Below are 27,464 nucleotides of genomic sequence, written 5' to 3'. Positions count from 1 at the left end.
TCAGCTCCACCTTCCCTCTAATATTAAAAGTCCATACAAAGAGGAAATTGTGACAACCCTCTGGGTTGCAAATAAAATTATATCCACCCAGCCACACCCTATGATAAACAGCATTACTGTAGATCATAACCTTAAGGAGAAAACTCTTGCAAGAAACTCTTACTCCAGGCTAGCTAGGAAGGCAACTGACGGAAAACTTAAGCTTCTTTTTCAATAAGGTTTTTATAACACTTTGTGGAGACATCAATATGTGTATCCCCTTTAATCAGAGTGATAATCACAAATTACATTAGAAGAGAGAAGAAGACAAAAGATGACTGCAAGGCAGCACCAAAACGAAGTTTGGGATTTGGACTGAACTCATCTTTTTTTAGCTGTTTTGGTTTGGTTTTTCTTCCCCAAGGATCACTATTCTGGTTCCTGCTGCTAGCCAGGCAGTCCAATCTCTATTACCCATGCATGAATTTTCTCAAAGCTGTGGATTAACTATATGACAAGTGCAGCCGGCCAGAGTAAGACAACACAGTTTTTAAAACCAGCTAGCTCTTCCTGACCAATGCAGCCACTCAAGTGCACAGACTTAGCAACACAGTGTAAGGACTTAAAGATCACAGTTGCCTGCCTCAAACGCTGTTACGGCCACATAACGACTTTGCCATGAGATGAGCACAGAACAGAGTGACAGGATGGTGCTAACTCCATGCAGAGGTGAGGTCTGGTCAGCACATCCTGGGTAATGCATCCAGACAAAACTTCCCACTGTGGCAAACTTTGTAAAGAAGCAACTTCCCCTACACATATCCCCAGTCAAACAAAGATCACCCCAAGTTATGGGACAGATGGCATCTATGACCACTGAGGGAACCCCCCACCTCCCAATCCCTTCCCCAAATATGCCTCCATGGATTCCAGGAATTTGGACTGTAAATTAAGCCACTATGACTCAGAACTTGAAATAAGATAGAGGTGATTTTATTGTCCAGGTGTTATCTCAAACCTAGGGGGAGGTAAACAAATCTGTGAGAGGAGAATGTATAACTCATAATGGACATAAAAAATGCAGAATTTATGGGCCACAAGGAAAGCAAGTGTGCTGAATCAGCTTGGACTGGGTAAAAGGTAATTCCATCAAGGAGAGATTGCGACCACTGACTCACAGCCCACCAACTCAAGAAACCCACCAACTAAAAAAAACCAGAAAGACTGAGCATAGGACTAATTAGCATTAGAAGCGAGGGAATCATTTAACCAATAGAATAAAAGTGTGTAACCAATGAGCATTAACTCCTTTGCCTGCAAAGATATATAAATAGGGAAAAGTTTTGAGTGACCTCAGGCCCCCCACCACTGAGAAGCCCAGGGTGAAGAAGGACCAATGGGATGGCACTGGATGCATAGATGGTGACTATTTTCTGCTTAATCTATCTCTCTCTTTTTTCTCTTTTATACTTCTTTCTATCTCTCTACCTCACATTTTATTGTTCAATAAAATCCCTACTATTGACTTCAGCATATGGTTTTGTTTACACTTTAATTCGGGGAGAAGGTGTCTCTCAATAATCATATCATAACACACGGTACACTTCATGTCCACATGCCACATGATTGCCACGCCTCCATTACACCCTCATGCTACATTCTCCTTGCAAAATTTACACTTTTTATGCTACTTTCGACTTTTATTTTTCTGTTTTATTCCATTTCTGTATCTTCCTGGAAAATTTAGATCTAACTAGGTGAAATAGAAGACCTTAAAAAGTATCCTAAATAAGCTTCTGATTATGATTTTTTCATCTCAAAATGCTACTTAGTAATCAAAGACCATTTGCCTTTATGTGATGGCTATTGCCTAAGTGCCTAGAAGATAGTAATGCTTTCTTCTGAAGGGCTAACAGCTTAGAGAAGACACCTCTCCTACTACCATGAGAATTTTTTCTGTAATCCAAGCACTAGAAGTATGATTCTGCACTTAAGCTCATGAGTTTTCCAGCCTTCTGTCCAGATGAATGACAAGTTTTTCTTTACAGAGCTGTTCCAGTTATCAGTATAAAATTAAGCATCAGGGAAAGAAGTGATTGTGTAAGGCAGGAAAGAGTGATGACTTTAACAAATCAAAAGCACAGAGACAAGAATTAATTTGAAATAGTTACCTCTTTGAGGCAGCCCATGAAGTTATTGCTTACTGGAGACCCAGGTAAATCAGCAGTACTGGGGCTCCCTCCCACGTAAAAGAAGTCATCAGAGCCCAGCATGGTGTAGTCCTCCTGTGTGTAGCCCGTGGTGGTAAGGATGCCATCCACAGAGATTGTCACCTGTTTGAGGGACACAATGGACAAAGAAAATCCCAGCAATGACCTTACAATCCTGAACAGAACAACTTACCTCCCCTATAATTTTATGCCAGTTTTATTAAGGATTTTGTTGAGATTTGGTATGCATTTTTTTTTATTTCAGTCAAGCTCTATTTTCTGGTCTGATTTTCCCACAGAGAAATGCTTCAGCATCTGCTTCTTCCCTTTCTGGTGCATCAGCACTCTCAGGCTTACCCAGCAGCCTATCCATCCAGATGCTTTCCATCTATTCAGGCCAGAAAATATAACTGTCCTTGAAAGACATTTCTCATATTAGCTGATTTTATGATTAATTAGAATTTATTTTAATGATTACAGTTAGTTATGGTTGTTAGTAAAAAAAAAAAAAAACACTAATGAAGACAAGTTGGTATTTTTTATTTTTTAAGTTTCTTTTGCTCATGGCACACTGATGATCATGCATTCAGGGATAGGGGGAGAGGGAACTCACTTTCGATACATTATGGATGTGCATGCCATGTACCTGGAGAGACACACACCCACCACCCACAAAAAAACAAAAAAAAGACAAAAAAAGGGAAAAAAAATTTACAAACTAACCCATAACAAAAATATAAGAAGAAAATAAATCAAAATAAAATCAAATAAATCAAGAAAATCAACCACACACCAACAAATGTGATAGAAGCAGATATGAGAAAGAAAGAAAGAAGATACAAAGCGTGCACACACTGCACTTTGACATGTCATGCTGATATATCTGAGGCCCAGATAGATGACAGGGAAAAAAAAAGAGAGAGGAGAAGAAAAAGGGAGAGAAAACCATTTCACACTCACATGCAATCAAAAATAAAAATACCAAACAAACTCCATTATAACAAAAAAAAAACCAAACAGAAATGTCCCCAAAATCTCTGACCACAAACACATGGAGGGTGAAGGGTGACAGAAGGAGAGGCTGGGAGAGGAGGAAGTGAATTTTATGTGTTTTGCTTAGATGTTGTTAGTGGTTTCAAGGGAAGATGGAGGAAAATAGATCGAGGCCAGGAGGAGACGGGCGAGTCACCAGACGTGGACATGCCATGCAGAGTGTGTACTGAAACAAACAACCGGCTGAGCTCCTGTTGGCCACGCAGGTAGAGGTCAGAGAGAGAGAGAAAGTGAGAGAGAGAGCAAGAGGGAGAAGGAGGAGAGAAAGCAGAGGGAGGGAAGTGGGGGGAAATCAGGAGAAAGAGGACAACTCTGGCCAGTTTGCCTGTAATAGCCATTGTCACAACAAAAGGGTGAGACAAAAAGAGAGCCTTCACCACCATGGACTAGAGGCCCTGCAGTGGTTCTGATCTAGAAACCTTCAGAGTAAAAAAAAAAAAAGCCAAACTAAAAGCCAAGAAAAAAAGCCAAATGAAAACAAAAACAAAAGAAAGAAATCTAAACTTAAAAACAAGGGACAAAAAACCCTAACAATTTATCACCAGAAGGGAAAAGAAGAACTAAAGACAGGTGAAGAAAACAATGAAAGAAATGTCCAAACCCCATTTCCAGAAGAGCTGTGTTAGTTGCTTTTGATGCTCATTTTTCTATTCAAAAAGAAGAAAAAAAAAAAAAAGGAAGGGGGAAAAAAAGTGTTTTCAATGAAAATAGAATAAAATTAAAGGAAGCAGTAAGTATAAAGGAGAGGGGAAAAAGAGCGGGTAGGGGGAGGAAAAGGCAGGTAACACACGGCAAACCCAAAAAAAGAGACAATAAGAATGATATCTACCAGACAATGTAGTTTGTTTACCATAGCGTGTCCAATGCCTGAGTGCTTTGCGGAAAAGGGGGAAGAAAGGAAATTAAAAAATCGTGAACAGAACGATTGTTAATTAAAATAACTAAAAGCAAAGATGAGTCGTTAGGGTGTTAGTACATTAGTTGGTTAGTAAAAATGACACATTGCATGAATGGTCTAGTGTTAGTTTTTCAAAAAAAGGCGTGGGGCACCTGAGACACACAAAGTGAGAAAGAGGACAATATGACCAGGACTCTATGGGGAACCATGCCATCTAGACTGTAAAGAAAGAGGGGGCTGCCTACTCTTCCCACCCTGGTATTAGTCATTAACTTCAACCCTCACATACATTATCCAAACCTGAAGCAAAGTTAAAACAGTGCAGTACTTACTCTTCAAATGCTCATCAAGGTGCTTCCCTCAAACAAGAACCTTACTCTCAGAGATATACACACAGAGTACACAGTTTGCCCCTTCAGCACAAACCCAACCACGACTCCCTTCTTCCACCCACCACCACCCACCAACATGCCAGCTCCTCTTCCAAGCTTCACTACCCTCAAGTGTTGCAGAGTATCACAAGTAGGCCAGTATTTCCTTTGGCTGGAGGATACAGATGAAGATGAGTCCAAGACTCTATGTCTTCCTTCCAAGTTTCCCAGTCTGCAGGTTTCTTTACAACAGCTGAGTTTGTGACTTTCAGGAGGAGGACATAACAGGGCCTGTGCTTGGCTGTTTGCCTGTAGCTCACTTCTGTCATCCAAGATAAAGGAATTGAACCTCTCCTACTGTAGGGAGCAACATGTCGAGGAATTGTATAGAAAGAATTGTGTTGCTTGTGTCCAAGTTGAAGACAAAAGACTGACAAGATTTAGCATCCCTTCTGTTACACTGCATCTCTATTACACAGGAGCTAGGAGAATTTACCAGTCAGTTTGGTTTAGTAGATCTTTTTTAACCTGTCCCAAGGCATGCAGATGCCAACTGTTAGAACCTACACATTGCATCTTGTTTGCTGTTTAGCAGTTGAGGAACTAAAGATCTTTATAGTAGATTTTGCATTGTGACTAGCTTCAGTGTTAATAGGGAAGGGCAACCTGTGGAAGCTCCAAGTCCTTGTTCCAGTTGAAGCTGGCAAGAACTATCCTAAATTACACAAGCAAGATCTACGCTGCCTCATGTAAAAACCATCTGCTTGCAGGCTTCAGAGTTGTGCATTGACTAGGCAAGTAAGTTTCTGAAGACTGTGGCATTGAGCATAAAGTCCCAAGGTTATTTGCCAATTGGAATTAATTAATAATACTCTGTACTTGGGTATAATGAGCACAAACTCCTGAATTCTTCACCAAGGAAGTCTTACTCACAGCAAATTGTCGTGTTAGTAAATTTATTTTTACAAACAAGGGACTTGAAGTATGGGACATGGAGAAGAGCATGCTAAAAATGAGACAGAGTGTCAGCAGCAGACCGGAAGACAGACACAGGAAGTCTGACCTTCAGTCTCCTCTGCTCTTCCTCCCACCAGACCACACTGCCCCAAACAAGCTCTGAAAGCTCCGGTAAAATGCAGCCATGATCCTACTTCTAAGTAAAGGTTTCTCACAAGACAGAAAGAGGGCTTAGTTTTAACTGAAATAATAAGATAAATAAACAAGGAGATTTGCTTTGACATTAACAATCACTACTCAAGGGAATCTGTGGATTCACTTGGTTTGTCTCTAAGGAGATTAACTGCTGTGATAGTCATTTGATCTAAAAAGAAGCAGCCCTTAGTACTCTCCCAGCTTAGCTACGAAACATTTAACAATTCCAAAAAGTACTGGGCAAAAGTCCAACTATTTAAAGTTCCACTCTAATTCTAGAAACAGCCAAAAAATTATGCAAATCCTCCTCCCCTTTCTCTTAGCCCCCAAAAAAGCAGAGGAAAAGATTAGATGGCATCTGAAGCTGCTGATAGTCCATTTAGCTGGAATTGCTTAGATTTAGATAATATTCTTGGAATTTCTAAATTATTGCTTTTAAAGTTCATTTTAAAGAAAAATATATTTATCTCCAGTGCAATATTTTCAACCAATTACAAAGAGGCTACTGATTTTCTTATAAAGCTTCAACATTCAGAGGCAATGTATTTCGTTGGGGTTTTCTGTTTGGTTTTGAACTGGGTTTTTTTGAGGAAACATGAGCACAGCTGGAAACAAGACTTTCAAGTGAACTATGTTATACTGCAACATTACAGGTGAATTTATGTCAGGAAAGACATAGAGCCAATAATCTTTTACATACAAAATTATTTAGGTTATACAAAATTATAATGGATGCCAACTTTTAGGACTATCATGATTGCTTTGCCTCAAGGCCTCATCAATTCCAATATCTGGGCAGCTTTAGGTTCTGGGTCAATGTCTTAATTTTGAGACAGATCAAAAGTTAAAATGCAAGTATCCAGGGAAAAGATGACTAAAAAAAAGTCCAGACTCATTGATATTTATTGGTTGAACTGTATTCTGTCATGTTTAACTATAAAATTGGATCCCAAATCACCTCTGCTAATTAAACGTAATTTGATTTGAAGACTGGCCTTTCTTTGGAAAGAACCCATCCATCTCATTAAAATATGCTCTCTCTTGCCCAGTCAAGTTGGACCATTTAAGAATTCAGGATCACTTAAAAACATTCACAGTGAATAGATCAGGAGGATTAAAAATTTACGATGCTTTGGCAAGGGACTACCTGCTTTCTAACAATCACCAAAGTACCGCCCTGGTCTCATCAAATATGAAAAGGCATAGACAGATTTCCATTTCCTTGGTCCACTTCTGTGTAGCAATTAAAAAATCACTAGCTAAAATATTAAGAAAAGACTGTGACAGCTTCCCATCCACAGTTTTGTTTGTGACCCTTCACTTTCTGCTTCTTCAAGATCCAAACCAATCCTGGCATGCAGCATGGATTCATTTTGCTTCAGGCACATTTTCCCACTGAAATTGATTCCCAATGAAAAGTAAAAAGTATGATTAACTAAAATGGCCAATAAGTGCTACTGAGATATTCAAGGACCAGCTGTTCTGAAACTACCTAAAAATAAAAAAAAAACCATATCAAATAAAGCCATATATTCTGGCATTTCCAGACTGACAAACCTAGACCAGTTGGTGCATCTCCCTCTACTCTGCTGATGGGAAAGCTTGAAAAAAATAGGATCATGAAGACCCATCCACTGCATAAGAAATGAAATTTGCTTCTGCATATAAACCATTGAAAACAGATTGATTTTTTCCATAGGTAAGAATTCCATAGCCTCATGAAAGTTTGATGACAGATTTCTTGTCAGACCCACACATCCTAAACATGTAGAAATACAGGGATTTACATGGGAAAGATAAAAAAATCTTCAGCCCCACACCCAAATATTGAAAAGAAAGACACGAAATCCTGATAACAGATAAATTATCCACTGACATCTACTAGTAGAGACTGTTTCTGATCCCTGGCACTGATTATCCTATACTCACAGACACATTTGATCTTAGCTACTGTAACATGTTACCACTAATTACATTGTATAAACTTATATAAAGCTATTAAAGGTTGTGTTAATATTGACATTAATGAGAAAATAAACAGCTCACATTGTATTCACAAATTGATTTTTAAATCTTAGTTGACAAGTTATTTCTGCTCCTCTACCAATCAGCAAGATACCAAATAGCTCCTATTCACTGTGTAAACTTCATTTATCATGCAGCAGATGGGCCTTAGTAACTTGATGTATTTACCACCTTTCAGAGCAAAGTTATTTAATTTTATCTTATCTATTTATGTCTGAGTTTATATTTCATGAGAAAGGCTTCAGGATTTTAAGACTAGCCTACAACCAAATACGTCACCTGATACAGTTGTCTGCTAGGAAAAGCAGCACGTAGATGTGCAAAATTACAGTGGTAAAATCAGAAAAACTTTTCCAAAGTGGAATTGTAGGGTGTTGGATTGATCTGAGTTTGCTTGGGATTTTTTGATCCTTCCACTTTTCCAGTCCTCACAGCCAACAGAAGAGTCTCAAGGTAGAGACAAGAAATAAAGTAGAATCTCATTATAGAAAGAAGGGGAAAAAATCAAAAAGAAAAGAAGAACAGAGAATCAAGAAGACTCAGAGAGACTCCAGCCAATTAATTCCAAAGCTATAAAGTTAAAATAATTACACACATACCCACCAGCCTGCACACCTGCACACTCATATGCACACACAAAAGAAAAGGAAAAGAAAAACAAAAGACTTTAAGAATTAGAATTGCGACATCATGGCAATGGTTAAACCAATTAACAAAACTGAAAGAAAAAGGAGAGAGTGTAGAGCGTTGGCTGTTGGAAATAGGCTCTGTTCCCACAGTAATTAAATGCAACAAGAATATTACTGATAAGATTGAATCATAATTAAGGAAATAATAACATTTAAAAGGGAGAACATAAAAAGAAAAAAGGAGAAGAGAGATGAAAGTAAAGTTATGTCACAAGTTTTTTTTATTAAATCAAACTGGGAAAAAAATAGAAAATTGATAAAGTGGAAATAAAGATATTGCAGGAAGGATAAAATTCCCAGCTACTGTTTTTTCACTGTCCTTTAGGCACCAAGATCCAGAAAAGGTGGAGAAACTCTAGCAATACCACTGAGCTTCCCCATTTCTCCATTGCTCTCTCCCATCTGCCTGTCCCAATAAAACAAAACAAAATTCTCCCCAGCGTTTTCTCCCCTTCACCATTACCTGCCGCAGGTTGCGTGTCACCTTAACGTCGTGCCACGCGTTGTCATTGAACTTGCCATTGACCGGCTCCACAATGGCCTCAAAGGCCCCGGACCCCAGGTTAATGACCAAGGAGACCGCCCCGTCCTTCAGGGCCAGGTTGACGTAGTCGGCTGACTTGCCCGTGTGCAGAATGAGCCCGTTGCGCTGCCATGTCTTGAAGGAGAGAGTGATCTCATCGCTGCTGCTCTGGATGGGGTTTTGCGACAGGTCATAGCACAGGTATTCGGAACCACGGAAAGTGGCCATGTTCTCATCTCGCGCTGGAAAGGAAGGGAAACAAAAGAACTATTCAGCAGTCAGCCAAGAAGAGATTTAAGGTTGTCATGAAATTTAAGCATCCCACAGCATGTTAACTATAGAGCTAAATATCAAGGCATGCTAATAACTGTAGAGCTCCTTTTGTAATATGGCTACCAAGAGAATTAACTGCAGGGTCCTCCGTAGTGATGAATTTCAGTGCTGTGTTTTTAGTTTCACTGCAGCACTGTCACCATAGGGACCACTCAACAGTATGCAGTGGAGTCTAGGAAAAGCGCATTTAAGGACTGTTATAAGACATTTCACATCCTTTTTAGGAGAAGGATGGAAAGCTCTACTATTCACAACATCACCGCCACATATGTGTCGATTAAAAAAACCCAACATTTCGCAAAGATCAGTATTTAGATTCAGCACTACTGCAATCTGAACTTACCTTAACCTATCTGACAGGAAATTTAAGAGAGACACCAGAACATAATCCTAACAGAGCTGCCCCTTTCTTTCAACTGAATGAGAAACCAAGCAAACAAGAGATCCACATGAAGTGTCCTACAGATTCCTTCTCTGAGAGCCTGAGGGAAGTCCACATGAAACATTTTGTCCACAGATATAAGTAATGTTGCTGGTAAACACATCTGAGAACTTTGCCTGTCTGATCACCTTATCCAGGAAATCTGTACAACATAAGCATGTCTTTTTCAAACAGCAAAAATAAACATGGGAGAATTATTCACAGCACATGTCATTTAATATTTCCTCACAAAGAAATCTCTTATGTACAACAACAAAAGCCACTGCACTAATTTCTTAGCAACTGGAAGCACATTGGAATACCATGAAAATCCTTTGTGTGAGCTAGAGGTCTGCTTCCCAGTACCTGGGGTTCCAGTCACTCAAAGCCAGTTCTGCTGCTGTATTGCGCTTATATGACTTGAGCCAGCTGTACACCTTGATTTTATCCAGTGGAAGAAATACAGGACAGTGAGAGGAAAGCTTTCAGGAGGGCTGGCTAGTGCCATCTGGGGGAAAATGGTACTTGCAATGGAGTCTGGACAGGTCCCCACCACCACTCCATTGCAGCACCTGACTCCCGGCTGTGAAAGTGAGGCTGAGCAGTAGAGGGAACAAGCAGTCAAGCTATCATTGCTTACAAATCACTGCATAAGGCAAATGCTGGTGCTATTTCCATTGACATTAATAGCACTTTTCTGCTTCATTTTGTCTCATTAAGTAATCCTAATAAAGATTAGCCAGAATTTATTTGTAAAAGACTGAAGGGAAAATACTTGTTGTCATAGCCATTCTTGGAAAACACACTAAAATCTTTGTACTCACAGCACAAAATAATGGTGACAAAACAGCACAGTGTTGCAACTTGTGCATGTAACATTCTCAAGTGAAAGGTCTCCTTTAAGCAGAGCCTCTTGCAGAAGCAATGTGCGTCTGTACTTCAGTAAGTGAACCATGTGTCCCTATACGCCTGCAAGCAAACAGCCGCCCAAATTATCCATGCAGCAGTACACATTGGGAGCCAGCTGGCTCAAAGGCAGCTTTTCAGAAGAAGACCTGTGGTCCCAGTGACAAGCTGAGCACTAGTCAGCAGTGCCTGCCCTTTCAGCAAAGGCCAGCTGCATCTTTGGCTGTTTTAGCAAGAAAGCAGCCAGCAGGCCGAGGGAAGTGATTCTTCCCCTAATGGACCCTTCTGAGATCACATCAGGAGTGCTCTGTCCAGTATTGAGCTCCCACATATAAAAATGACTTCAGCATACTGGAGGGAGTGCAGCAAAGAGCTACCACCACACTCAGGGTACTGGGTTAGGTGATGTGTGTGGAGAGGCTGAGGGAACTGGGTTCATTCTGCCTCAAGGAGAGAGACAACTGAATGGAAATCTTTCTGATCTCTTTAGTGACTTAATGGAATAACACAGACAAGACAGGGCCAAATTCTTCTCAGAATTCTGCAGAAGGATGAGAGGCTACAGATACAGCTGAATACAAAAAATTCTCATTCTATACAAAAAAATGTTTCATCTAGAGGATGGTCAAACACTAGGAAGGGCCCAGAGAGACTGAAATCTCCATCCTTAGAAATACTAAGAACTTGATTAGGCACAGTCCTGAGCTGCCTGCACTAACTAGACTTTCTCTGAGCTAGTGGTTGGATTACACAGCCTCTGGAGCCTTCAAAATTATTTGGTTCTTTCATCTTATTCTGAATACATTTAACTACAAGTGTTTATGCTTATGTCAGTGTTAAACCAGCCTAAGCACAGAGGGTTGCTATTGACTGCATTTCTGGGAGTCAGAGCCAAGCACTTAACAATCCTCTCTCCACATTGAGAATTCTCCTGCCTAGTCACTCCTGATCCATCAGAAGAGAATGCATTACAAGCAAGTTAGACACATGCTCCATGTACCTGAGGGTAATTCCCATCAAATAGCCAGTGTCTGAGGGCAGGAGTCAAACACAATCATTGTGAGTGAGCCCTTTCCCTACAGCTGAAGATGTGCAAGGCACTGAACACACATTTGTGAAGGGGGACAGATGGGTTGATTGTTCACTCAGTACAAGATATATTAACAGGGCTCATTTACACTTTCTCAACCACTTAGATGAAATCTCACTGATCTACTCAATACAAATGAGAAGGCAAAGAGTAGATTGGAGATCTAAACAGTAATTTAAGGCAACCACTGCAGACTTATCAAAACAGAGCAGAGCATATTCAAAGAAACATTACTCCTACTTGTACTACTGGTTTTAACGTAGGGTGCTGTCAACCCACCTCTGCATTCAACTATGTCATCTGCCTGTTTCCTCCAGTCATCTGCTGCTGACCCTTGTCAGAGATGGGATTCTGTACATTATCCATCTTTGTATCCTTCCTGTTGTTAGGAGAATGTCAGCTATTTCTGTTTCATATGTTGTTATGGGGTTTTTCTACCTTCTGTGGCTGCTCTGGACAGACATTCAAATTTGCAGATCACCACACAGTAAAATCACTCTGCAGTTCACCGTGAAATCAAAATTCATGACTGCCCGTGCCCTGTTTCATAAGCACAACTCCCAAGGTCAACACACTCTCTAAGACTGTATTCTCCAAATTGCTGATTCCTCAACAGTGACCATGTGGTTTAGCAGTCTCATGAAAGGCTTCAGCACTCAGAGCTTAACATGTGCACCAAAGAGCTTGGCTGTGTATCCCCCAAGCTACACCACAGTAGCTTCTGTCAGGCGACAGAAAAGGCTTCTTACCAAGCATGGCCTCTCCATACTGCCCCAGCTGTTAGGATGCTCTGACATACACCATAGCTGTGACTAAAAAGCACCTGAAAATTACGAGAGAGCATGGAGGGGGAAGAGGGATATAGGCTCTTTCCACAATGAATGAGGAAAAAAGCCCTGAGTAGGCTGCAGGTCTCATAGTATTTTTTTATGCTTTCAGACACAGTCTGGTGATACCTGGAAGACCATAGAGCGGTGAACCACTTGTTATTTGTTAGCTCATGACCATTGTGCTGTACAGTTTTGAAGGTTCCACAAATTGCACTGTGATATTTATAAATTCTCTATTCCTTAAATAGCAGTAGTGTACCAAGGAGCTTCTGCACAGCAACACAGCAAACCTTAAGATCCAACTCGAAGTCAGCAGGGATCCTTGGTTTATGTTACATGAAGCAATAGATCAAACACTGATTTTTCTGGGATGTGAAAGCCTGTATATAGTTGGTGATATTTAATTGAATTGATGATCTAGTTGCTCAAGGGAGGCAATGCAACTGCATAAAATAACATTTACATAAAACATATTTGGGATATGTTTGAAACCTGATGGTTTTTGTATGATTTGCAAGATTTATTTTTTAACTCAGTTAATACTAAATAGATTTACAAAAATCAGAATCTGAAAGCAGGTTAGCACATATAAGAAATCAAATCTTCCATTCCTCTTGTTACTATTAATCTAAACCCATTATTTGCTTCCTAATTCATTCACATAACTAAATTCTCTGCAGGAGATGGGATTTTCAAGGATCCAATACTTGTACAAAATTCCACGTTTGGAGTTAAACCTTAACATATTCAAGATGCACAGAAATCACCTGAATCGAAGCAAAACTCAGAATCTTCAAACTAACACAAACATTTTCCTTGAACAAATTGAGACATTCATCACTTAAAAAGGGAAAATGTTACCCTTTTCTGACCAATCTCTAGCAGACACACCCAGCACATCAAGCAGTTACCATCACCACCACACTGCAAAGCCACTTTTGCAAGTCTCAGACTTATACCTCAATGGTTTAAAACTCAAACCCTCCATCAGCACATATCGAAGCCTGAGTGCAGGAACAGAAACAAAAGCACAGCAAACAAGTACCTAAGCCAAGTTCCTGGTTCTTCTCATCCCTGAAGAAACCCCAGAGCTTGCAGAGTCTTAGGTCCCCTGGAGAGATAAAGACCCCAGGATCTTTCCATACAGTATATACCTATACTGCCTGTTCAGGAAATCCAGATGGTAATTTTAGCTTCAGTTTTTATGTGCAACGCTGTTGCTGTTCCTGTCAAAGCTCTTTCTAAGAGAGAATTTTCTAAGGAGAAAATAACTAAGGAGAATATTCAGAATTCCCAGCACCACTAAGAGGTAGAAAACTTTGGCATTTTGATTTATGTATGAGGAAACCAGTGCACAGACATTTTAATGGGTTTACTCAGAGCCACCAAGAAAATCAATAATAGAGAAAGCATTTGAGTCCAGGACCTCCTATCTCTCCATCCTGGGCTCATTCCAGAGGTTCTCATACATTTGTGGATGGAAACCAACTTCCCATTTTTCTCTAGTCCTGCCAGGAAGTCACCCCAGCTAAGGTGTGGAGCAAGCAGCCTCCAAAGTTTTGGATGATGTTTGAAAACAAATACTTCATGACTGCAAAGCTGAAAACAGCAAACTCTAGGAGCACTCATCTTGGTCAGGAGCATGAAGTTTAATACCCAACAAAAGCAGCATCTCATGTAACAGGAATTTTGGCCCCAGACACAACTAAGAAGTATTTAGAAAAATATAAAATGGGCAGTGGCTTTCCCAAAGTCTCCTGAAGGAAACCTCAAGTAGCTCTCCTAAAGCCAAGGGTCAAATGCTCACCCCTGTCACCTTCACTGCATTAGAGGTGTTCTGTGAGGCCATCCCTGTCTTACTGGGGTTTGGATTACAGTCAACATCAGAGCATGTCTTCTGTTAAGTGAAAAAAGCAAACTCTGTGCATCTTCAAAATTAATAACCACTCCATTGTTCGGTGAGATTTACCTTACCTGAGTGGTTTGCTGTGCTTTGCAGAGAAGAGCTGGTGCTGTCTGATAATCTACAAAGTCTCTACCACTGTCATGCATCAGGCTTCTGCCAAAGTAGTATGCATTAGCAATGGAGGCACCAGTACAGCCAGGTACTCCCCTGACCTGCCAAACAGCAGTCAACAAGGAGAATCATCCTTACAGGAACCCTTTCTCCCTACTATTTAATAGGTCTCTAACTTTGGAGAATCCTACAGTTATGCAACTTGTCTTAAGAAAAAGCTGCTTCCAAAGTTAGCCAGTAGCACAGAATTTATATCCAAATAGAGGACTACCACTGACCACGGCAGAAGGAAAAGAAAACAAGAACAACAACCAAAAAAAAAAAATCAACTCCACCACAAATCCTGACACCAACAGAAAAGTATCAATGTACTCAAAAGGTATTGTGGATAATTAAGTTAGTGCATTAAAGGAAAAAACATTGTTATAAGGTACATCCACGCAGAAGGTCTAATTGCACAGAGGTAAAAAAGAAAGCCAGAAGTTGGTACTAGTCGTGCTGCTTGAATGATGGGCCTTCCTCACCTGAGGACATGGTCAGGGAATGAGTAGAGTATTACAGCACTTACTGTGCACTTACTGTGGCTTTCAGTTCACTGCACTGGGGCATCAGCCGTGCTTTCAGTAGCATGACATTTAACTCAAGGAAACTATTTAAGTTATTTCTGATGGTGTGACTGGCTGACATCACAATCCTAGCAAGTACAATTGAACTGGGTGCTTCTGGGAAGAAATGTGCCAATCCTCCTTACTGCTGAAACTAAAGCTATTCCTGCTTGGTAACTATATAGCTGGAAATGGACCTGACTAGACATCCTTATGCCAGCATATATATATTTTCCTCCTTTCTACACCAATTCTTACACCATAAACAACAGGCCAAAAGTTTTAAAATTCAAACTGAAATTAGGAAATTTTCATAACAAGTCTGGAAATCATAACAAGTCTGGAAATAATCAGTTCTACCCTATGAACTAAGGAGAAAATAGACTTAGAAGCTGTTCTAGACAATGAGCTGCAAAAGATCAAGGCATGATGGGGCAGAACTCCAGGCTGGACAAACCCCCATCAACTCTACTAGGAGGTAATTCTGTTCTGGGCAGAAGGGTCCTGGGAGTCATCTAAAATAGCTATTATCCTCGACGTTACAGAACAACTAATAAATTATGTTTCAAGTGACTTTCTGGTATTCCCTCAGTTACGGGAGGAGAAACTGTATGTCAAACGTAACAGAAAATAAGTCAGCCAACACTTCTGAAGGACAAAAAAAAAAGTGAACAATTTTCTTCACCTTCAAAAAAGTTGTCCAGTGACTGAATACTAAAACCTTAATGAAAGCCTGCAGAAGCAGTCAAAGCAGCTTGCCCAGAGATTCATGTCATTGAAACAAACCTCCAGGTTTAGTAGTTTAGTAAACAATCAGGCTTTTATTTTAAGGAGATGGTGACAGACTCCAGTAGCAGCTAAACAGCAGATTACTGTATCCTCCACTAATCCTTTTGCTGCATTCCTCCTTTCTATACATCCAGTAATACATCCAAATAATTGGTTTTTTTCTAGTCTAACCATTCTTCACACCACCTGATTGGATCAGTAACACCACTCATCAAACTCAAACTAAGGTCCCAAGCTTTCTCCCTCACAAGCACACTTTTGTGGTCTCAATAGTCAAAAACAAATACTGGTTTTAAAAGTCTTACAGCTCTTATTTAGTTATTTAAATACATTAGAAACGGTGTACAGTACACTCTTCAGTGCATGAAGCATCTTCCAAGAACCACCAACAGTGATAATGGTATGTGGAAGCTGTGAGAGCCATATCATAGCCTGTATTTATATTCCACAAACTGTAAAGTAAGAACATATTAGTCATATTAATGTCATAATGAGATGACTGAACTGATTGCATTGATTAAACCCTAGAGAAAGAATATGACTTCTAACCTCAAGGAAATTACAGGAATAATTTTTCAGAAGAAAAAGAATTTCTGCTGTTGGAAAAAAAAATTGTCCGTAAAATCATAGAATGATGTTATAATGGAGAAAAATTAGTGCTGAGCCGGAGTCCTACAGTAAAAAGAGTAGCCTCTTAAATGCTGACTAACTTTAAACCATTCTGGGAAATGTTACATTTTTCAGAAATAGTGTCATTTATTGTTTCCTCAGGCCCTCATGCTCACTTACTACATCTACATAACTTGTAACTTGGAAGCAGAGAGGAATAAGCATAACATGAGAAAAAGTGTGGGGAAGAATCAATGCAAGACAGCAATTTCCATCATGTTTAAGAGATCCAAAGAGCAATGTTAACCCAGGAGTCCACAGCAAAGGTGAGATGCATTCAACAGCCAGTGCTCTTTCAATGCCAAACTCAAATTTTGCACATAGTGTAGCAGCTCTAATCTTGTGCAAAAAGCTCTTTCACCTCACCAGTAAGAGCAAAGGAATCATTAATGTTCCACCAGAGAACATCAAGTGCCTAGCATGAATCATGCCCTCGACTCTCTTATCTGCTACTTTACGCATTACCCTTCGAGTCTAAAGCAGAATGCTTGTTAAAAGGTCCTCAAATTTAAGCCCAGAAGAGATCAAGGAGACTTGGCAATACAACGAATGTTCAGGTTTTTTTGTCAAACCTGACTAATCTATTACTTCCCTGTGCAGCTAAGCTCTTAATGAAAACAAGAGGAAGAACTGCTTTATCTGAAGACACTGCTTGAGAGCTCTGGAGCTGCAGGTTCCACATCTGCTTTTGTCTGCCTGTGTCCTTGGATGATGCTCTTTGGGCTGGCTCCAATGCAGAGGAGCCTCTGACCTGTAGGACTGCAAACCATGCCTAAGAGGTCCAATACCAGCCCTGCAGTGTGACTTGTTTCACCTGATGAATTTGGACCACTGCACAGCAAAGACTGAGAGCAAAGGGAAGGAAGAGGGATGACACTGCCTGAATTTTAGCCCAGAGAAAGGAGAAATTTTCCCTAGGCTCCTGATCCTCAAAATAGTTGACATGTACTAAATGTATGAAGCAGTTTCCATATATCACTGTCACATAGCCATGGCAGAGCTAGTAGCCTGTCAGAAGCACAACTGCCTTGTATTTCTGAAGTATGAGTATGCACCTATTAAATATACAGTTAAAGATCTTATCATCTAAATAAATAAATATGCACACAAATGAAAAGCTATTGTGCTTGTCAATGCTGGGAATCTCCTTTTCACTCAAAAGTATATTGCAGTCATTTAACAAAATCTCTTCTGAGAGGAAAAAATGTATATCAGTTATATCACACAAAATCTCCTAGTTAGTCCACATATTGAGCATAGACAGAGATTATTTAAACCTAGTTTTGCCAATTATATGATCCACAGGTTCCCTACTGACTCTCTAAACCATGGACTGTCTTTTTCTGAAGAGAAGCAGAAACCAGAAGTATCTGACAAATTTCCTCCAATACTGTACACCAAATGCTGAAAAACACAGCCATAAAAACTTTTTTGCTAAAATGTTTTGATGACAGAAGTATTAATACTACAATAATGAAAATGAATAAATGACATATGCCTACAAAAGATTATAACATATTTCTGGTAATATCATTTTTTTAATTGCTCATCAAAATTGATCTGAATAACAAAGTAGAGGTGTGGAAGTCAGAACCCCAGCCTTTTGTCCTCCACTCTGTCACTGATTCACTGTGCAACCTGAGGCACTTAATTAACCTTGGCTGTCTCCGTCTGTACTGTAGAGATAACAAAAATATAGGTTAAGTCCTTGAGACCTGTGGGAAAGGAACACTCTATGAGTTTAATAAAACTCTGAAAACTAAGATATGTTCCACATCTGTGAGGAGAAGCCCTGTACCAACCTCGTGTATATGTAGTGTACAAAGTGTCCTGAGCATCCTCTTCTCCACCTATTTTCCATTGTTAGCTAAATACAAAACAAATGTACTGGTATCAGTGTGTGATGTTGCATTCTCTGTCAAAGAAACAATAAAATCCAGGTATCGGTCTGATCATGGCACTATGTACTTACAGCTGTGCTTGTTCTTTATGTTCTGAGCGGCTGACCGTAGGGACTAAAAAACCAATTCTGCAACAAAGTCTTCCTTAACCCAAAATGAAATTTAAAAATTTTGGTTTACACATCCTTAAAAATACATTTCTTAAAAAAACTAGAGTTCCATTTTAAAATGAAAGCATGAAATATGTTTATTTTGAAATGAATGATGCTGAATAAATCAATTTTAAAAATAATTTGCCTGAAAGAATTTGATATAGTCATATAAATTCACAATTTGTTTTGGTTGAACAAAGTATACTTTTTCTTTTCATTTCTCTGAAGAATTTTGCTACTCTCACTCCCAGCTCCAGAAGGTAGAGAAAAGGCAAGGTATTGCTACAAATTTTGTCAAGAGATATGATGATGATTTGCTGAGCATAAGACCTCCTCTAGATTCTTCAATGCTAAATATGGGTGAGGACAATTCTCACTGCTGCTGTATTTACTTTTTCTTATATTTTTATTTCACTCTGCAATACTTACACTTTTCATATTTTCCTGGAGCGTCACTCAAAAACATAAGGATGCCAGTCACTGAACACAGCACCCAGTAGAAATGTTTCCTTACAGGCTGAACATTCAGCACAGTGCAAACTGATGAGAGAGAACATTACAGGACCATGACCATAAAGTTCAAGGTCTAACATATTCACCAGCCCTGCTCTCACACCTCGAGGTGTCTCTACCGCTGGGTTGCTACTTGGCCCATCTACCTCTCCGTGCAGAGCCCACATGACAGTACAGCAAGGTAAGAGTGTGCAAGCATACAACTGAGCTCTTAATTCACCAGCTTTTCATCTATGTATTCTTGACCAAAAGTGCTGTTTCTTTATACAGACCATTTTTCAAAAAAAACCAAAACAACAAACTGAAGCAACTTGCAGCCCAACAAGCAACACTATATTCACTCCCTAAGAGAGATTCGCTATTCTTCAGCAGCAATCTGTATCCCAGCTGCAATTCCCAATTTCACATTACCCTTAACTCTTCAAGCCTATTAAAAATCAGAAGTCAAACACTAAATATTAATCTTGATTCTAAGCATTTAGACCTATTTATTGCTGGCTGCAGGTTCAAGAGCACTAACATTCAGGTATTAAAACAGGATGCACTTGGCATTTTTGTTCCTTACCACACTGAAGACAAGGTCTCTCCTAAATTTTCTGACCTTACTAAAAAGTCATACCATTAGAGAGAAGAACATTAGGTAGCTATCACAGTCTTCCCTACATGTGTGGTATGATTAGTCCTGCTTGGGGGAAAAAATGTGAAGGCTCTCAGAAGGAGTCTTCCAAGACTGACTCAGGAATGAACAAAATGATTTACACCAACACTGAGAGAAAATTGAAAAGTGCATTCAGAACAAAAGCACATGTAAGGAGCCCAAGAGGAGGCAAAATACCTGCTTCTGTCGAAGAGCACTATTTTAGAGAACTTCTGGAAGCTCACAAAGAAAGGGGCAGAAGGGAGAGTGGCAGCACTGCCAGGGGTGAGCACGTGCTGCTGCGTGCCCATGGATCTGTGCTGGCAGCAGCCTTCCAGCAAGCGTCGCGCTTGCTGCTGAGCAGGGAGCCCCTTGGGCATCCTTCCAGCAGGAAGTGGGAGTAGAAAAAGAGTTACCGCTAATCACTGTAATAACACAATAATGATCCACAAAATTATCCTTTTCAATACCAGTGAGCAGTATTGAAAGCTGTGCCCATGGGAAAGGGGAGATGGGAAGGAAGGTGAAAAGCAAAAGTGAAGTGGAAGAGAGACGAGAGCAGGGCAGAGCAGCACAAGTGCTATCACAGAGACTGCGGTAACATCAGCTCCCCACGGCTTCTGTGTTACTGAAGAGTGGGTACATGTGGAACCCCAGTACTGCCAGGGTATCAAAATACACTGCCAAACACTACTGCTACCCTTCATTTATGCTCGTTGTGAGACATCATTAAAGAGTATTTATGGAAGTAGCAGTATCCAAACCCAATTTGAGGCAGAACGATTCTTCTCAAACAAAGCCACAGGCAAGAGACTGTTACAGGCTGGCAGAGCAGCTTTGACCAGTAATTATTTAGGGGCAAAAATGTGTGCATTTGTATGCAACGAGAAACATGCTAGGCTTCTGCTATATGTACACAGCAGTAAGGTCCATGTGTGCTTACCAGGGCAGTATAGGCAGGACAGTTGCCTACTGAAATAAGCCTACACAGCTTATTTCTGTGGAAAGGCAGACAAAGTGCAGCTAAACAAACACAACAGATATACATAAAGGGGAGGTGTGCCCGTTGTTACAGAACGAAAGGAAGCAACCTTAGTGTGAAGAGATCTAAAAGAGCAAGAAACACGAAAAATCAGGTTGGAATGGATGCACTTGCACACATGCAAAATGTGGGATAATTAACATTATACAGCTTACAGCACGCATCTGAGGGCAGGAATTAAATGCAGCTTCCCCATGTAACTTCAGGCACACACATGAGGACTTGCACACACACGGAGGTACACAGAAAAAATGAATGTGCATCTTGCCCAGGTGTAAACACTGGAGTGAATGTACACAATCTCAGTGCATAAGTATAGGTGTCCACAGTTCATGAGGATGCAAGTGTGGTGGAAGCATACAGAGCTCTGGCACTGTGCATGGGGGTGAGAGGGAGGGTGTGCCAGTGCTTCTGGCGCATGCTCCAACTTCATCCTGGCCTTTTTTTCTTCCTGATTTAGTTTTTTTTTCTGCGGCAGAGCAGACTCCATGTCTACAGGGAAGGTGCTTAATGAGTCAAATCCAATCTTTTGAATGCCTTATCAGTTGTGGACAGGCCTGTTTCTGACAGCTGACCTTTCCCACTGCACGCCACTGAAAAACCCATGCACCACAAACAATTAACACAATGCTGAAAACACAAAGCTGAAGGAAGGGAAGACTCTAGATCACTATAGACAGCACTACATCAGAAGGAAGAGAGTGATGTACATAAAAATGACAGAAAGCATCTATATACGGGTTTCATTCTACCTTATTTTGCCACACACACACTTTATTACCGTCTTTACAGCTTGGCTGTATAAAAGTTATGTGGAAAAACAAGGGTCATGTAAAACAAGAACAAAAAGCATAGGGAACAGGGAACATTTTTGTGATGTATACGACATTAAGCCCATGTACAAATAAATATATGTCTGACTAAAGATATCCAAAACTGATACAAAGAGCAAATTTCCTTACTAGAAAACAAAAGCATACAGAGCAGGAGAGGTGAAGACAAGTATCTGCCTGCCCTCCTATACCTCTACTGTTATGGGACTAGTTCCTAGGAAAACACACACTAATACATTTACTAAAAAACTTAAACTGAGTATTGCCTGAGTTAGAAACATCAAAAATAATAAAACTGTCAAATAGTCCTTTCTAATAATGACAAAAAGGCTGATCCCATGAAGAATGCAGCTCCAGTTCCAGGAAAGCAGGAGGTTGCTTCTTTTGGGAGGCACAAACACCTAAACATAAAGTGGACTATCTAGCCAGTTGTTCAAGGGATTTGCTGCTCAGGAAAGGGTCAGAGAAAATCTGCATGTTTTCAGCTCTGTTGCTAGCTCAGCATTAGATTTGGGGAAGCCATACACATTGCATTTTCTGAAATCTCTCTTCACTATAAGAATTTTCCGCAATAGGTATGTGCCACCAACATGCTTGAAGATCAAGACTAACGCATCTCAGATTTCAAGAGCAGATCCTAGGTACACAGAATTCACATTCTAATCTGAAAAAGTAGACATCTATCTTTTATGCAGTAGTCTCCCTGTATGTGCAAAATAGCACAGCCTACCATTATCACATGTTTTCGTTTTTTACTATGATTTAATTGCAATAGCATAACCCCCAAAAGGAACAAGTTCTTCCATCTTAACAACTCCTTACATGTTCAAAATAGGAGCTAGATGGCACTGAGGAAAGTTCACAGAAAAAAAGTTTGCCAGAAGCTCCACAGAAGTCATCTGGATGCAGCATCTAATTCATCTAGACACCTGTGGAAAAGTAAGCATGCTTTTGAAGATTTTGCATGCAACCCAGACAAGACTGACACAGGAGTGGGTTAAAAGGTACAGAAAGTCATCTAAGGTCAGAGAGTGGGGGAAGCTAAACAGCAGTGTAATAAATGTGTCAGTTCGGCATCTCTGGCTGGTAGTGATGCTGATGAACAGAAGAGTTATTCAGGCAAAACTATTCCAGTTACTCACTGGAAGTATGTAAGATCTCTTCAAACCTCAACAAATCAAAAAAAATTTTTAAGAATAAATATTTCATTATAGTAGAGGGTTTTTGTATTCAAGCGAAAAAATTATGTCATTATTATAATTCTTTTTTAGCTATTCCCATGTGGTCTTTTCATATATACATATTATATCCATTTATTTCAATGCAATCGAAATTAAATTTGATGCTTAGTATATACTGGAATTATCTTTAAATACTTATCAGCTCATCTGTTTTCATACATTTCTGAAATTATCTATGCTGTTTGGAATAATAGATAACAGCTATTCTATCAGCCCATTCAAAATTAGTAACTTCATATGATCAATGAAATTACTTGCATATCTTGATGTGACAGCACCAAAAATGAGCCCAGCTGCTTTCATTAGTTCACGCTACTGGGTAGCACAGTCTTATAAAAGCCTTGTACACACTATCAAGACTGTATATCAACTAAAAACAATAAAAAAAAAAAGAGCCAAACCAGTGCTTCTCTTCAGTGCTATAAGCCAAACTCTGAACTCACTGGCCCTGATAAAAGTAAGGAGCAATTTTATGGCAATCAGTGAGGGTATACTGCTGGATGTAAGACAGCGATCATGCTGGTATCTGTGTTCATGTTATTTTTCCTAAGCCTTGTTGCTAGAAGGTCAGAACTGATGTAATTCTTACTCGTACAAGCAAAGCCCAACTGCTATAAAAATTACTTTTCAAATCTCTCTGCAGGAGATGTGACACTGCCCTTGTGCTACAACTACCATTGAAAAACATGTGTTTCTCCTTCAGTTCAGAAAGGTGCTGCCATTATTTTCCTGGAGATGAGTTCACCCTGGAGGGTCTTGATTTCTAGGGGTTTGGGACTTGGTTTCTTTTTTAATAGCAAAGACTCTCATTCTAATCTAAACACCAGGAGTATCTGTGTATTTTATAAATATTTTCCAGTTCCTGTTTTACTGAAGTGTTGTCCCCCTTTTTCCCACACATTAACAACTCCATTAACCCACTGACACCGTGGTCTTGTCATTTTGGAACTGAAAGCTGGTCAAAGATTTTTGGGAAGTCAGGATGGCAGTGTTGGTCACGACCCATAGAGCAAACCCTTTGTGTACCCTTGCATGTGACCAGCATGAAGGATTGTTGAAGCCCTTGCTATGTGAAAAACATCACTGTGTTTAAAATACAAGACAATTCTGAAAGTGTACTCTACCAGTTTGTAACCTCAAGAGCCTCCAGATTAATTGTCTTTTGACAGCTCTCTAGTCAAATGTGCTCAGTTCCAACAAAAAATAAGTGTTGGTGGGTTTTTTTCCCTGTAACTTCTATGTCTGCCACTACTTTGTAGAATCACAGAGAAGCTGAAATGTTTTTTCATGCTGTCTCTAGCAACAGAATTTTGTCAAAACAAATTCTACCCATACCTTCATAACACCATGATCTATTATGGGGCTGCTGAAAAAGGACTGTTGGCAAAATTTGGCCTTCACATTGTAATTTTAAGAGCTTTTCTGTTAAGGCATATGTCAGAACAGGATATAACTTACTTTCTCACAACTCTATTGGCTCCACAGAGCTAAAAAAAATAAGAAGGATGAAATCATATAACATTATATTAATTTCTATAGCTGATCTATCTAGATATACATATATATGCAGTTTTATCATTACACACAGATAACTTGACACAAAAAAGTAAAGAAACTTCACTAAATATTTTTTTTCCCAATTTCACACAATTTTTTCTTGCTTGCTATTATACATCAACCCCATAAAGGGAGTGAACAAAAGGAAACTGTATAACTTAGCTAGTCTGGGAAGACAAAGGAGGAAGAGAACTCACTGCACTTAGTACATACCAATACTGAAAGCTTTTTTACAGTTACCTGACAATTTGCAACATTAAGCTTTATCATCTGCAGCCCATGGAGGATCACAATTGTTCCTACTGTTGCCTATGCACTTTCTCAGAGCACCACTTCCCTGTTTCTTTGTCCTACAGATGAGTTACTCGATTTTGAACTTCTGTGATCTGCTTGGCTTGACCATTCCACAATGTATAAATCATAAGATATAGTTGTGCCCTCCTCACCTGGGAATGTCTCCTTGAATGGCCTTCACAATGAATGCTAGTTAAAAAAAGTTCTCAAGCTGCAGAGATACCAGCAGACAAATGTTAGTGCTGACCTCAATATTTCATAGCATCTAGTAAAACAAGATTTTTGGCCCCAAAGATTCTGTTTCTCAGTGGGGATAAATCAAGAATTCATTTTCAAGCTCTTACAAGAACTGTAGCAACTCCATAAAGTTCCTTTAGTTGTGGGTGGTTTATATATATGTGCTAAAATCGCTTCATCTGGCAGAACTGAGGCCGTTCAGCCCCAAAAGACAGAAATGATCCTTGACAGGAACTGTAATTTCCTACCAGTTACAATTTCTGATAGTCATGCAAGCACCAGCCAGAACAGGCTGTGGTCAGCCCTGCTGATCCTTCAAGTGGCTACAGCCCGCAGGCTCATAAACCTCCGGACTCCACCTGTGCCTGCTTTTTCACCTCTGTAAAGTAGAGCTGTCTATTGGTTGTAAAAATTACTCTTTCTAGAGCAGAACATACCTTGCATGCATCAACATTCCATAACCACTGAGGACTAAAACACAGTTGGGACATGATCTTTCTTAGCTGCAAGGGGAGTTTTAAAGGGGCAGAAAGACATTACAGCGTGGGAAATTTGGCTTCTGCGCATCAAGGAGAAACCCTGACTCAGAGGCTGGGCACCTGTGTCTCTGTGCACTGGGCAAGCATGTGGAATACATCACATCAACTCCTTCATGGCAGCTGCCCACATGCCTCACCTTACCCTTCAGTAAATGCAAGGCAGCTCATGCCTCAGTGGGAATGCACTAGCTTAGCTTGCTTTCCCTTACAATTAAAAGTGTACATGTGTTTGTTTTTTAATAGGCAGATTCACAATCTAGTTTGCTTCTGAGTGATTTGTTATTACAGTAATAATCTAAGTCAGCTATCTCCCTTCCAGCACCACCCACCTGGTATTATTTTAAATTTTTTCAGCATTCAGGTTTTTCATTGAACTCTTCTCAGACTCTTCCCAAGCTCCTGAATAGTGCTAGAGACAAAGGCACCATTTCCTGAGTTGAACTTCAAATGTCAATGGCTCCAGCCCTCCTTCACCTCCCTGGTTACATCTTCTATGAAGCACTAACTCATAAACACAATCCATAACCTGTAATATCTGAGTTTATCAGTTATTTTCCCCCTGCTACATCTGCCTGCCTGAGGTGTTAAGCTTCCACTGGGATCGACGTACACCGCTGATAAAGGAATTTTTGTTTGCTAACTGCTTCATATTGATGTGTTTACACTGTACACTAGCACAGAGGGAGAAGGAATAACAGATTGGGGCCAGTTAAAGCAGGTTATTTTTATAACACTTATAATATGCATGTGGTTACAAACAGACTTCACGGCTTTATTTCAATAGGAAAAATGACAATGAGAAGAATTTTTTTACCAACTGGCATCACACCATATCAATCAGCTTTAAAGGCAGATACATTTGAAATAATTCATACTTGATGTTCCTGTTTGATTCTAAAAAAGTAAAAATGCCCTTATACAGTGATGAATAAAAGCTCAGATTATAAAATCAACGGATGACCCTAAGAAAAGTATGTCCAGTTAATTATTAGGGCATCAACCTCATTGAGGATTTTGCCAGCCAGTTTGTTAGATCTTACTAACAATCTCCTAGAGGTCCCTAACTTTGCCTTCTGCTGACTAGTGTTTCTGTGGCCCACTCAGTGCACTGGGTTGCTTACTTTGAAGCAGCCACATGGCTGTGTGGGGGCACATCACGGATGGGCAAGCTATACATGGCCAATACATGATAAACACGTATCACAAAACAATCAGCGTAACCCAGTCACAGATTGCCTTAGCAAAAGCCAGCAATGGAATGAAATACGGATATTAAATTCCTCTCCAGAGCAACTTTTTGAACCAGACAAAGCTCTGATGTATGCCTATTAGCCATCTGTATGGCATTTCAGTCAAAGATGGCTCTCTTAGCTGCAGACTCATCTCCAGAGTCTAAGTGTTTTCTGTTTAGGCTGTTAATGGCAGACAGGGAGCATAAAAAACAACAGGTGAAAGGGAAAGAACCGAGTAGTGATGGAAGACATTTTAAAAGCCAGAACTGAGCTTGCTTTGTTCTCCTAAGTATAAAGCCAGAGGAGAGCTCCCTGCTGAAGATAGTCCCTGTTGTTTCACGTGTGAACACACGACTCCACGTGTGCAGGCACGCATGCAGCTGGAGCCTCCTCTCTGTGGCGGAGCACACGGTGCCTCCGGAGCAGCTCTCACTGAACTAACATCACTGTCACTCTGCACGTGGGCATGCAGCGTGTCCAGCAAAGCAGGCACCCAGACACACGGGATTCTGCGTGCACACAGGTACAGTCCTTACAAAGGCATGCAAAGCTGGGTTTGCACCTGCACGTGTGGCATGTCTGCACGTGCAGCTTCATGCACAATGACATACATGTGCTCTGGTTGCACAAGTGCTTCTCAACGTGCATGCGCACACAGCGGCCCTCTATTTGCATGGGCTGGGCAGGGTTCCCTTCTCCCTCTCTCTCTTTTCTTCGTTGAATGGG

The 27,464-nt window shown here is 40.2% G+C and overlaps 1 protein-coding gene across 5 annotated transcripts in view; it reads right to left on the bottom strand.

Annotated features, from left to right (window-relative positions):
• The window catches only part of NRXN3 (neurexin 3), a gene marked incomplete at both ends in the record, with an annotated part of 923,636 nt that overhangs the window by 705,925 nt on the left and 190,247 nt on the right, over positions 1-27,464 (bottom strand). For 2 of the 5 annotated variants that reach the window (XM_082282837.1, XM_082282838.1), the window contains 2 exons: positions 2,151-2,312; positions 8,841-9,119. In XM_082282837.1, the coding sequence (XP_082138963.1) occupies positions 2,151-2,252 (102 nt within the window). Of the gene's footprint in view, positions 1-2,150; positions 2,313-4,071; positions 4,117-8,840; positions 9,143-27,464 lie in introns of those variants that run through there. The other 3 variants (XM_082282834.1, XM_082282836.1, XM_082282835.1) reach the window with 3 other exon arrangements.

Source organism: Coloeus monedula (assembly GCF_965178545.1).
Source record: "Coloeus monedula genome assembly, chromosome: 6".
Classification (NCBI taxonomy): domain Eukaryota; kingdom Metazoa; phylum Chordata; class Aves; order Passeriformes; family Corvidae; genus Coloeus; species Coloeus monedula.
This window is presented reverse-complemented; position numbering and strand designations above follow the sequence as displayed.